Consider the following 13,223-nt stretch of genomic DNA (forward strand, 5'->3'; position numbering starts at 1 on the left):
AGACGGGAAGGTTCAGGGATGAGGGGGTGGAGACGGGTAGTTCAGGGATAAGGGGGTGGAGACGGGTACGGTCAGGGATAAGGGGGTGGAGACGGGTAGGTTCAGGGATAAGGGGGTGGAGACGTGTAGGTTCAGGGATGAGGGGGTGGAAACGGGTAGGTTCAGGGATGAGGGGGTGGAGACGGGTAGGTTCAGGGATGAGGGGGTGGAGACGGGAAGGTTCAGGGATAAGGGGGTGGAGACGGGTAGGTTCAGGGATAAGGGGGTGGAGACGGGAAGGTTCAGGGATGAGGGGGTGGAGACGGGTAGGTTCTGGGATAAGGGGGTGGAGACGGGTAGGTTTAGGGATAAAGGGGTGGAGACGGGAAGGTTCAGGGATGAGGGGGTGGAGACGGGTAGGTTCAGGGATAAGGGGGTGGAGACGGGTAGGTTTAGGGATCAGGGAGTGGAGACGGGTAGGTTTAAGGATATGTAAAGTGGGAGGAGTTGGATCTGGACCCAACCTTGCCCCCTGGATCTCATGTTCTGCAGTGAGGACCATCTCCAGTAGCAGCAAAACACAAGATTAGATTAATTAGATCAAGTCCCTCCCTACATTTTTTCTGTTTCACTCAGATATATGGCACAATAGAGAAGAAAAGGTGCAACTTCCATTTCATGTCAACTTTAAAAACTTTGTTCACAGGTGTGTCCTTGTGATGCCATCAGCCAATTATCATTGCCATGAGCTGTATGGAAATTAATGAATTTCCATAGAGCAACATTACAGCTCAGGTGACAACAAGAACAAAAGAGTGTTCCCATTCTTTCAAAATTTTGAACGAGGCCCAACACAAAAAAATTAGCACAGCTAATACAACAAAGACAATAAGACATCCTTACAACAGAAATAAGACCTATACACATGCACATCCCAAAATTCATGATGTTCAGCCATTTACAGCCATAACCATTTTTTTGTATAGCTGATTGTTGTCATGCAAGCACATGTCATGTCTACTTGAATTATAAAGACTGGAATCTGTAAAACCTTTTTTTTCCCTTATCTGTTTACCAAGCTCCCTTTTCAATAACCTGTCAAATCACAAATAAAATAAACCAAAAATGTTTACATATATTCTGTTTAAGCCATTTTGCTCTGCTCAGTATTTACAAGTTTGTATGAGAACTGATAATATTTTATAAGAGTTTTTGGTAATTATGGAAGATGGACACATTCACTTTGTATATTCAAATAAATGCAGAAATAACTAAATTTATTTAATAAATATGTATTGAATGAACGTTTATGAATAAGTACACAAATAAATAATAATTGAACAGATAAATATACATAAATGAACAAATAAATAAAATATATTTATTAAATAAAGCTATTTTATTAAATTGCATTATTTTAATAGTTTTATTTAAAATATAGATTTTTTTTGTGTCTGTTGCTGACTCACAAGTCGAGTTTGTGTCTCACCAAGCCAGCACAGTGAGCACACACTGCGGTTTCCTGCTGCTGTAGTGAACTTGGTGAAGTGGCTTCCTGTTAAAATGAGACAAATATACGCTTATAACGTAGCGTGAGATGAAGTGAACTTTTTTTTGCAGGCGACAACCACCAGTAAACTTCTTTGGAGGCTGAATAATAATGCTTTCACATTTGATGTCAGGAACTGAGACACATTATAGCCAACCATAATTTGTCGCAATAGCGTATAGACACAATACTTGTCAATAAACAAAGACAGAGAAAGACTGAAAGCTAAACATATACTCTAATAAACACCAAAGGGATGGAGGATGGGAATGACCAGCAGTGGTCCTAGGAGGGGTATTATTTGCGAGTTTACCTGCAGGAAGGTGAGCTCTGTGTGCGGAACAGACACCGGCGCCTCCCTTCATCGACTGTTCCTCCCTCCCTCCCCCAACCAACAACATGGATCATCGCAGTCCACCTGCGCTTTATAGTCAAGATTACTCTATTTTTATTCCTAAATCATCTATATAAGGTCTCTAGAACATTACAATCTGTTTTGCGTCAACCAGTGTCCTCAATGAAATCATTCAGTGAACAATGTAGCGAGAATCAGAAGAAAAACGCTGTGGAGATGCCGAGTGAGGAGGCGAGAACTGCACCTGGAAACGGTGCGACTGTGAACGCAGCACCTACAAGAGAGGTAGGCAACTTACTAATACTAATTCACGCGAATACTTATTTTACACGAGGAAATGAACATATGTTTGATGTTATTAGAGTTTTGAAAGAAACTTGGACTCGTTTGAGCACGGTTGGCTTGCTGGTCTGTCGAGGTAACACAACCCGTCTGCCCTCATTCCTGTCCATGGCTGCTTTTCACCACGATTAACTAGTATTTTTTTTAAAGGTTAATAAAAGTTTAGTTAGTATGATTGAGGAGTAGTCTATCAAAAAAGCTAATTCTGCCTTTTTTTAAAAACTCTCATTTGGCTCCATAAATGTTTGACTTTTTCCACACAGAAGGAGAAATACAGCCTCTGTCACCATTCACTTTTATGGCATCTTCTTGGCATGCAATGAAAGTGAATGGTGACTCGTATTAATTTCTGGATGAACTATCCATTTAGCACTCTCTTGGTAGGTAATAAACCAATAAAAATATTAATTGGAAGGATGAGGATCAAAGTAAGCTGTATTCAGGAAAGAAAAAGTGAATAAAGATGACAAAACTATGATTACAAAATATAATGCTGGCCTGCCTGCATACCATAGACAGCCTAATTATAATACTTGTTATTATCATCATCATCATCATCATCATCATCATCATCAATGTTTATATGTTGAAAAATGCCTGCAAATAATGTCGGTTACAACCACCCTTTTTCAGTAGTGTGTAATCTATGTTCTTTTAGCAATCAAATTACTTCCCCTTTATCTCACTATAGGATTCACACTGCACAAACCAAACTGACCAATAGTTCCTCATCCCAGACTTTAGTTATATACAGTACTGGCTTATATAGTCTTCAGGTGACAAGAGAAGTAATGCAAACTAGATGAAAGCATTTGGCAAACTATCATATTGGCTTGAAAAAACATGGTGAAAAGTTTTAAAATCTTGAAGTTTGGAGGTTTTAAGATTGGAATAGTTTGTAGTAGCTAAAAGCTAGAAGGTTTTGAGGCCAGATAGATAGTAGCAGTTGTGTTCTTGGTGGTTGTTAGGGCATGGCTAGGCAGTTGCTAGGTTGATACCTAAAGCCTACTGACGGTCTGATTCAAAAGAGGACTTACTGCTCAGATTTATATCTTCTGACATAATTATTGAAAGACAAAAAGTGTGTTGATCTGTAAAATGGTTGTGTTTGATCAGTGATCATAACTTTGAATGATCTTCTTGGCAGAGTCCAGCAGAGCAGAACGGGATTGTGTCTTCTCATGATGTCAGCAGCCCTGTATCACAGTCCCAAACTGAGCATCAGCTTCCATCCACTGCACCAGCTTCTCCTGCTCAGCCTCCCAGAGAACAGTGGGGCGGCAAATATGAATTTCTTCTCTCCTGTATTGGCTACTGTGTTGGCCTGGGAAATGTCTGGAGGTTCCCCTACCTCTGCTACAGAAATGGTGGAGGTGAGCGACATTAAATATGAAAAATAATCAGTTAGGATGAATGGAACATACATTATGGATCATTTTAATTCTCAGTGTAAATTTACAATTATTTTGTGAAAATATGGGAGGCAAAATCCAGTCATGTCAATAGGAATCTACATGGATGGTTGTTTTGTGCGAAGGGATGAAAAAATTCCCTACACAGATTGTTCGTCACAAAATCGCCATTGACCAACAGAAAGATGCTTGATTTTACAGTGACTTCTGTGTGATCTGTGCTTCATACATCACTGCGCTAATGACAACAGACAATGGACCTGCTTTGCTTGAAAATTTTTTGCTTATATTTGTGATCACACCTTAATTTTGTCTGAAAGTGAGTCATTTTGCCACATAAACAAACTTGTAGTAAATGGGTCTTTCATGGGTAAACCAGGAAGTTTGGCTGAAATCCATCTCTCTGACCAACCAACCAAAACCAAAAACCCCTCCCTATAGTAGGGAGGAGGGCACATTCCTCTTTAAACCTCTGAAACAAATTTGTCTAAACCAGGAAGGCCTCAAAAAAGGAAGAAATTTGCAATGTAAAGATGGTTAGTAATACAGATGAAGACACCTGTTCAAGGATTGTGGGAAGGTGATGTTGAAAAGCACTGAGAGATTGGAGGTTTTATGTTTCATGTTACAATAGTAAATTCATAAAAACAATGGATTTTAAAGGCAATTATGACGAAGAGATTTAATTCCAACATGAATGTGCTAAACAACACTTTGAATGTTACTTCTGAACCATGGCATTTTGCTAAATACCAGGTTAGAAACCAAAGAAACACAGCAATAGCCGGTGACATCTGAAAGTGGACACCGAAATTGCTTCCTTTTCTCTTACATATTACATTTCAGTATATCAGTGGTGTGCGGTTGTGTTTGAAAATTTCACATTTTTTATATACTGTATATCAAATGTAAATGTATGTCTGTTATTCTTAATTTTAAGTAAATATTTCATCAAGTTAATGTTTTTATGCATTTATTTCAAAATAATAACTAAAGGCAGTAACAATTTAAACAATATATTTTATTTGTAAACTAATGTTCTGCTTTTCTTTTTAATAGTCAACTTATTTTCATCAGTCATCAATCTTTTACACACTGGTCACACAGACACGGAGATGTATGTTTAATTTCCCCAGGCTGATTGCTCACTAAAAACCCCCGCGGTCATCATGTTTTCAGGCCATTTCAAGTTTGATTTTGACGTGACATAAAGTGGTGAAATGGCTTCGTTTACTTTTTAATTGGTCTTCCCATCATTGTCTTCATTCAGTCTGATGAAAACGCACACGAAAACAAGAGGCAGAATTTCCTCGTGAACCAATCGTATCCAATCATAACCGATCATATCCAATCAAAGCGTGATGGAGACATTGCCTCCTCCCCATTCATTCTCAATTACCCCCACTAAGCCCATGTTTTAGGGGGGCTGTTTTAACTTAATGAGTGGAGAGGAGGCATGCCTCCCGCTGTAACTTCACCTGCGGGTGTCGCTGTTGGACACTGTGACTTCATGAAAACGAGTGACTTTTATACTTTTTAATGTCACATTTTGTAATATACGTGTTTTTTATTTTTGTTAATATTGATTATTTTCTCATCCAGTTATTTTGAGGGGACACTGCTTCCCTTGCTCCTCAGAGGAATCACCCCTGTAATATATGCATACACACAGTAGAAAGCACATTTCTGGATAAATTGAAACTAAAAAATACAGTATGTTAAAAAATATTGAATTAATTATTATTTTTAAAAATCGTTTTGAGTGAATAATTCAATGACTCACTCAAAGACTTCATTACTGGATGAATCAGCATTTTTGAGCATCTATTGAATGAACGAATCAAATGACAAATATATTTTTTCACTTGTCGCCACCTACTGGTGTAACAATGTAATTGATACAATATTTATTTCAAGCATCAAAAAGGTGATTTACTCTATTTTGATTTCTACCGTAGAAATCATCAGAGGCCGTATTCACAAAACATCTTAAGGCTAAAAGTAGCTCCTAACTTGCCAATTTAGGAGAAAGATTTTAGGACTTTTTTTTTCTCTGAGTATTTCACAAAGCATTTTAGTGCTAAAATTAGCCCCTAAATCTGTGAAACGTTATTAGTAGTCAAGAGGACTCCTAAATCATTAAGACCAAATCAATGGCTGTTGCCGCCTCAGCAATTCGCTCAAAGATGAGAGCAACATTTTCTTCATAAATGCAAAACATATTTTGATTTATAGATTTGAATCTATGATAAAACGGCAAAAATAACTCTTAAATAAATAAATAATGTCCGATTACCTGTGGCAGTTGTTTTCACGAGTTCACACTTACAAATGATCAAATAGAGTAAAAAATATAATAAGCGTATTTGGCGTGATGTCCAAGGGGATCGAGGGCTCCGAGCTTGGAATTTAGCCCAAACCCAGAGTTCTCCCCCATATCCCCACCCGAGAGTGAGCAACGGGGTGGCGGAGGGTTGCAGAAAACATCCCCCATCAGCCAATCACTGTGTGCATAGTTAGTGTAGAACATCATCGGGTTGACATCATCCATAGCAGCAATGAGGTCAACCTCGCCCTTATTCTTATTAAAACTTCTCTCTATTCCTTTAGTAAAAGCTTGTTTTAGCAGCTTTGTGAATGGGTTTTAAGAGAAAACTCTTAGCTAAGAACTTTTACTGCTATTTAAGAGAACTCTTAGTGGTAAGATAAAATGTTTTGTGAATACAGCCCCAGAACTGTAAGCTCTATTCCAGTACTTCTGTGATACGAATTATTGTAAAAGACATTAAAAAAAAAAATGATATTGTGATTATTGAAATGATACTGTGTGGTTCAAAAGACTGTTTGTGAAGCTGTTTCATACCTATACATGAAAACTGCTCTCTCTGGGTCAGCAGCAGTGCCAACGCAGATTTGAATGTTTCCTGTGATCGTACGTATCAAAGGTTTAATAGACACATTGAATCAGTGACATTTAGTAATAAGATTGTGTGGGTGTATGAATCGAGATTTCGATCTTTTAATGATCAATTGTGCAGCTTTAACACAGTAGTTAAGGCCACTTAATATAAAGTGGGACACAGAATGGAAACATCACTATGTACTTACCTCAAAAAATAAGTACAATGTACTTATTGGGTTCATATTGAATTGCAAAACACTTTTGCTGCTATTGAGGTGGGATAAGGGTAAGGTTAGGGACAGGTTTGGTTGTATGGGTAGGTGTAAAGGTAGGGGTAAGGTGTAAGGGATGGGTCAACAGTGTAATTATAAATGTAAGTACAGAAATTAATTACAGATGTTTTTAAAATATAAGTACAATGTAAAAACATGTATGTACACAATAAGTGCATTGTATCAAATCATTCATTTAAATGTAAGTACATAGTAGCTAAGGCCACTTAATATAAAGTGGGACCGATATTTACTATTTTCAATGTATACAGTGTTTTTTAAGGTTCTGGATGGTTTGAAGAGACTTAATGTGAAATGTATGAATAATACCAATCCTGAGGATGGGGGAAAAAAACCCATTGACAAATACCAGTGATTTAGGAGTGTGGAATCACTAGCACAAATGACATAATTTGTGATTGTGGCTCAGTGGTTAGTGTACATGCTCCAACATGTTGAGCTGTGGTGCTTATGCCGGTGAACTTTGAATCTTACTCATGCCATTAAAAAAAATCTCATTTCATTAATCCACCATCCTCACCACAATAATTTCTTGTCTCATACTATTAGTATTAATCAAAGTTCAAAAATTAACATTAACAACAAAAATTATGAAGAAAAAAAATAATATTTGAGCCTTTGACAGGTGCTTTTGTCCAAAACAATTTGCAATGCATTCAAGGTATACATTTTATAAGTTCACTTCACAATCACGTTGACTGTTATCCTGTGTTGTGTTGCAGGTGTGTTTCTCATCCCGTACTTCATCATGCTCTTCTTAACGGGAATGCCTCTTTTCCTCATGGAGCTCAGCCTGGGCCAGTATGGAGCCGCGGGTCCCATCACCGTCTGGAAGTGCTGTCCCCTCCTCAAAGGTACCACAACACATGCAATTCATCAATTCAGCAGCTTAATTATGGTTTGTAAATTGGGCTGACTGTAAAATTGGATTTGAGTTCTATTCATTATTCGAAGTCATGTAGCTCCACTTTGAAGTAAGAATAAATGGTCCTTCTGTATGTTAAAAATCAGTAAATACATGGCTAAACAAATGGAGATAATGGTGTTGTCTTGGCTTCGTTGCAGGGATTGGCATAGGGATGCTGTGTGTGTCCATTCTAGTGTCTCTCTATTATAATGTCATTATTGCTTGGACGTTCTACTACCTGGGCAGCTCTTTCCAGAGCCCCCTGCCCTGGTCATGTGATGCTCTTCATAACATTGCCTTTTGTGGAGTAAGTCTTACTTTTCTGCTAGAAAGCTAACATAAAATGTTGTCATTTGTAGCCTTATAGACTACTTCCTATCATCTGGGTTACCAATTTTGTTTCTCCACAGAACAAAACTAATGTCACCCAAAGTCCCTCTGAGGTCTTCTGGAAGTAAGGATTCTCAGTTTTTTTTTTTTTTCTCAATTTCTCTGTATAGAAATGTACTAAACTAGTTTGTACATTGCCTTCTTTTATAAATAAATACAATTAAATGAAAATATATTTTTCAAATACCATTGATTTTGAAACTAGTATATTAATATATTTACTAATGATCCATAAAATGTCCACTTTATGCATGTGCATTTTATGTTTTTTGTCTCGGTAAATGTTGTAATTTGTAAAAATACTTGAATTTTTTTAATTAAAATGAATGGGAGAGTTTATATACAAATTGATTAATGAAGCTTTTCCATAAAAATGTATGTAACATTTTAAAATAAGGTTAAATTTGTTAACATTATTTAATGCATTAGGTATCATGAACTAACAATAAAAAATATTTACAGCATTTAATGATGTTGATTTATAAATGTTCTATACATTTTTTTATTATTATTTGTTCATAATGCATTCATGTTAATTTATAACTTTTTTTTATTTGTTAAGAAATTAATACCTTTATTCCGCAAGGATGCATTAAATTGTGTGCATTTAAAGTGCCTTTAAAGATATTTATAATGTTTAATATATAAAAATATATTTACAAAAAAATTCTATTTCAAATAAATGCCATTCATGTGGACTTGAATGTATCACAAATATTAAGCAGAACAACCGTTTTCAACATTAATAATAATCAGAATCAATCATGTGACACTGAAGACTGGAGTAATGATGCTTCAAATTCAGCTTTGCCATCACAGGAATAAATTACGTTTTAAACATCCTTGAAACTAAAAATAACACAGTTACAGGTGTGATAATGTACAGCAAACATGCGTCCAAGTCCAAAGTCCTGCTCTCACTGACTCACATAGACCTGTAACATCTATTCTAGTGTTCAGTGCTGAAATGAATGCTACAAAACCACTTGAAACAGTCCTACACTGTTAACATGCAGTGAAGAGAATGGCACAATACTGAACTTGAGTCTTACACTGTGTTTGTGTGTGTTCAGTGTGAAGGTTCTGGGTGTGGTGAACAGTGAAGGGCTGCATGATCCCGGTCCAGTGCGTTGGCCTCTAGCTCTCTGTTTGCTGGCTGCCTGGGTCGTCATTTTTCTCTGCATGCTCAAGGGCATTCGCAGCTCTGGCAAGGTAAGACCTCACTCAGCTTTACAGAAATCCACAGTGCATCCATTTGGCTTTTTTTTTTCCCAATAGGAAAGTAGGTGTAAATGTTACTTTAGTACCATTAACAAATAATATTATAGTTTTTTTATTAACATTTAGAATTTTTTTTCCATTTTAATTTTATAAGTAATTTTGTTGTGTTTTTGTCTTTTTTTTATTATTATTAATTTTAAACACCTACATAGTTATATAGTTGTTATTGATTTTTATTTTAGTTTTAGTTATTTTAGTACATCAAATTAAACCAGGGCTGCCAACTCTCAGGCATTCAGGCAATTGACACTGTTCTCACACCACACATCCATTTTCTTACGCTGTGCAAAAAAAAATTTCTGACAACGCGCCGACAGACAAGACAGAGCAGGTTACTTTTGATATAAACTAAGTCTCAGCTTAAATTCTCAAATTCTGTCAATTTTATTACAAAATTCAAACAATAATACCTTTAATGTGGTGTGACAGATCACTGTAGCACCTGTTCAAGCAGCACGTCAACCGATCTGTCTTCCTCTTTATTACTAGTTATAGCACCAAATAAACATGAATGAACATCAGAAGGTACAGTGGGGAAAATAATTATTTGATCCCTGCTGATTTTTTTTTAAGGGTCTATAATTTTTATGGTAGGTTTATTTTAATGGATAGAGACAATGTATAAAGGTTATTTGCATATTTCAGTGAGTCAAATAAGAATTTGATCCCCAAGCAAAACTTGGAGGAGAAACTCTTGTTAGCAAGCACAGAGGTAAGACGTTTCTTGTAGTTGGTCACCATGTTTGCACACATCTCAGGAGGGATTTTGGTCCGCTCCTCTTTACAGATCCTCTCTAAATCCTTAAGGTTTCTTGGCTCAAGAGATTTTCTATAGAATTAAGGTCTGGTGACTGGCTAGGCCGCTCCATGACCTTAATATGCATCTTTTTGAGCCTCTCCTTTGTTGCCTCGGCGGTATTTTTTGGCCGTTGTCATGCTGAAAGACCCATCCATGACCCATCTTCAGTGTTCTGGCTGAGGGAAGGAGGTTCTTATCCAGAATTTTTTTAAGATACATGACCCCGTCCATTGGCCCCTCAATGCGGTGAAGTCATCCTGTAGAGAAACAGCCCCAAAGCATAATGTTTCCACCTCCATGCTTGACTGTAGTTATGATGATTTTGGGGTCATAGTCAGCATTTCTCTTCCTCCAAGCACAGCGAGTCGAGTTGATGCCAAAGAGCTCAATTTTGGTCTCGTGACCACAGCACTTTTTCCCAAGCCTCCTCTGAATCATTTAGATGTTCAGGCGGTCCTGTACATGTACCTTCTTGAGCAGGGGGTCCTTGCGGGCACTGCAGGATTTCAATCCATCGTGGCATATTGTGTTACCAATGGTTTGCTAACTGCCTTTCATTAACAAGCTCCTCGTGTGAAATTCTGATCTGATCCCTCACCTTTCTCATGTTCATCCTTTCCTTATAACGTGAGATCTTGAATGGAGCACCAGACAGAGGGCGATTGATGATTATTGTGTATTTCTTCCGAGTAATCGCACCAACTGTTGTCTCCTTCTCAACAAACGTTTTACTGATGGTCTTGTAGCCCATTCTTGTGCGGGTCTACAATCTTGCCCCTGACGTCCTTTAACAGCTCTTTGGTCTTGCCCATGGTGGTGGGAGAGGTTGGAATGGCATTAGGAGTATTTTTTTTTTAAGTGACAGGGCTAATCTTTGTTCCACTTGGGCACATAACCAATCTGTGGGAGCCATAATTCTTGCTGGTTGGTAGGGGATACTTATTTGACTCACTGAAATGCAATCAATTTGTTTTTTTTTCTGGATTTTTTTTTGTTGATATTCTGTCTCTATCTGTAAAACCTACCATAGCCTTTAATTTATTTGTAAGTGGTCAAAGTTACAAAATCAGCAGGGGATCAAAAAATTTCTTTCCTCACTGTATGTTGAAAGATACAGTACAGCTAACTACACTGTATCATGTCTCATGTAATCGTTCAATTAGTGTTTCAACCGTGGAAAGATGTGAATAAAACGGTTTGTTAGTTAGCTAAACAAATGAGATCTAGAGAGGAGCATTTTGCTAAATGTATGTACTATTATTATTTTTATACATGTATATCATAAAAAAATATTATAGCATTATTATAAAACCACATTGTGACGTGACGTTTAGCCAAGTATGGTGTCCCATACTCAGAATTTGTGCTATGCATTTCACCCATCCAAGTGTATACACACAACAGTGAGTATTGCACACACACACACACACACACACACACACCCGGAGCACTAGGCAGCCATTCTTGCTGCAATGCCGGGGAGCGATTGGGGATTCGGTGTCTTCCTCAAGGGCACCTTAGTTGTGGGTAATGTGAGTATAAAAAGAGCACTGATCATTTGCTTCCCCACAACTTCTGAGGCCACAACTGCCCCTTATCAGTTATATAAGAATGAGTTGTTAATTGTAACCTTTAGTAATAATACCAGCTGACAAGTTTGTTTACATAAAAAAAATTAACATGTAGGCCCTACTGTATTTAGCCAAATGAATCGATCAGAATCAAATTGCAAGCTTATGACATCAAAGACACCCCCATAATTCATCATTCCAAGCTGAACTCAAAAGTTGTCAGCCCTGAATTAAATTAAATGAAAATGAGAAAATGTTGCCTTGGCAACTAGCTAAAATAATTTTTTTTTAAATATTTAATTTTATTTTGTATGGTTTTAGTTTTAGTTAACTATAATTACCCTGATGTTGACATCATATGACGCTGCTTCAGAGCAGAAATTAATTTCCCATGTTTCCTCTGATGTGAGGTGGTGTATGTGACTGCCACCTTCCCCTATTTTGTGCTGCTTGTCCTCATCATCAGAGGGGCCACCCTTGAGGGCTCCTTAAACGGTGTTGCCTTTTACCTCACACCAAACTGGGTCCATTTGGCTAATGCACAGGTACCATTTCCTAAATAGTACAATTTTTTTTTTTTTTTTTTTTTAATGAATGCTACGGTTTTTCATTTCTTTCAGTTTTGTATACAACTTCCTGTTATTGTAGGTCACTTTGTAACTTCCTGTTATTGTAGGTGTGGAATGATGCTGCGTCGCAGATTTTTTATTCTTTGGGTATTGGAGTTGGTGGCCTCCTATCAATGGCGTCTTACAATAAATTTGACAATAATGTCATCAGGTGAGGCTTTTTACTGTGGGAAAACACTTTGTTTTTGCTTTTGGTCTCATGAAAGTTTACTTTAAAGTCTCAAAATTATTTCTTTCCTGCAGGGATACGCTGATTATCACTATAGGGAACTGCGCTACCAGCTTTTTTGCAGGATTTGCCATTTTCTCTATCCTGGGTCATATGGCTTGGAGGAAGGGAGTGCCCGTGGGTCAGGTGGCAGACACAGGTACATCCTGTTTAACCTGTCATGTTACTTCTCCCTCTTCTGATATACTGGATAACTCAGCACACACCAGCCTTGATTTACAGTCAATTAAAATGTTTTTAGATCCTTGCAGTTTCAATACTCATGCATAATTTATTATTTTTCAAGAACGTATGTCATTGTATTTAAACTTTTAGGTCCTGGTCTGGCGTTTGTTGCCTACCCAGAAGCCCTGGCTCTTCTCCCTGGATCAGTATTTTGGTCCATTCTGTTTTTTCTCATGCTCTTTATGCTGGGAGTGGACACACTGGTAAGACCCTGAAGTGCATTCAGGATTTTATGTTTGACAGTTATTCATGTTGCAGACCATTTTTTATGTTGTTTCCAGTGTCACACCACACACATACACACTACCATTCAAAGGTTTGGGGTTGGTAAGAATTTTTGATGTTTTTAAACAAAGTTTC

At 37.4% G+C, this 13,223-nt stretch overlaps 1 protein-coding gene across 2 annotated transcripts in view; it reads left to right on the plus strand.

Annotated features, from left to right (window-relative positions):
- The first annotated feature begins 1,569 nt into the window (after positions 1-1,569).
- The window catches only part of slc6a7 (solute carrier family 6 member 7), a 19,047-nt gene continuing 7,393 nt past the window's right edge, over positions 1,570-13,223 (plus strand). Inside the window, exons 1-10 of one of the 2 annotated variants that reach the window (XM_067376039.1) lie at positions 1,570-2,168; positions 3,373-3,598; positions 7,555-7,686; positions 7,898-8,046; positions 8,150-8,193; positions 9,203-9,341; positions 12,191-12,325; positions 12,457-12,560; positions 12,653-12,777; positions 12,954-13,066. In XM_067376039.1, coding sequence (XP_067232140.1) covers positions 2,046-2,168; positions 3,373-3,598; positions 7,555-7,686; positions 7,898-8,046; positions 8,150-8,193; positions 9,203-9,341; positions 12,191-12,325; positions 12,457-12,560; positions 12,653-12,777; positions 12,954-13,066 — 1,290 coding nt within the window. In that variant the 5' untranslated portion in view covers positions 1,570-2,045. Of the gene's footprint in view, positions 2,169-2,932; positions 3,072-3,372; positions 3,599-7,554; positions 7,687-7,897; positions 8,047-8,149; positions 8,194-9,202; positions 9,342-12,190; positions 12,326-12,456; positions 12,561-12,652; positions 12,778-12,953; positions 13,067-13,223 lie in introns of those variants that run through there. The other variant, XM_067376040.1, reaches the window with a different exon arrangement.

This window comes from Chanodichthys erythropterus, chromosome 22 (genome assembly GCF_024489055.1).
Source record: "Chanodichthys erythropterus isolate Z2021 chromosome 22, ASM2448905v1, whole genome shotgun sequence".
NCBI classification, from domain to species: Eukaryota; Metazoa; Chordata; class Actinopteri; order Cypriniformes; family Xenocyprididae; genus Chanodichthys; species Chanodichthys erythropterus.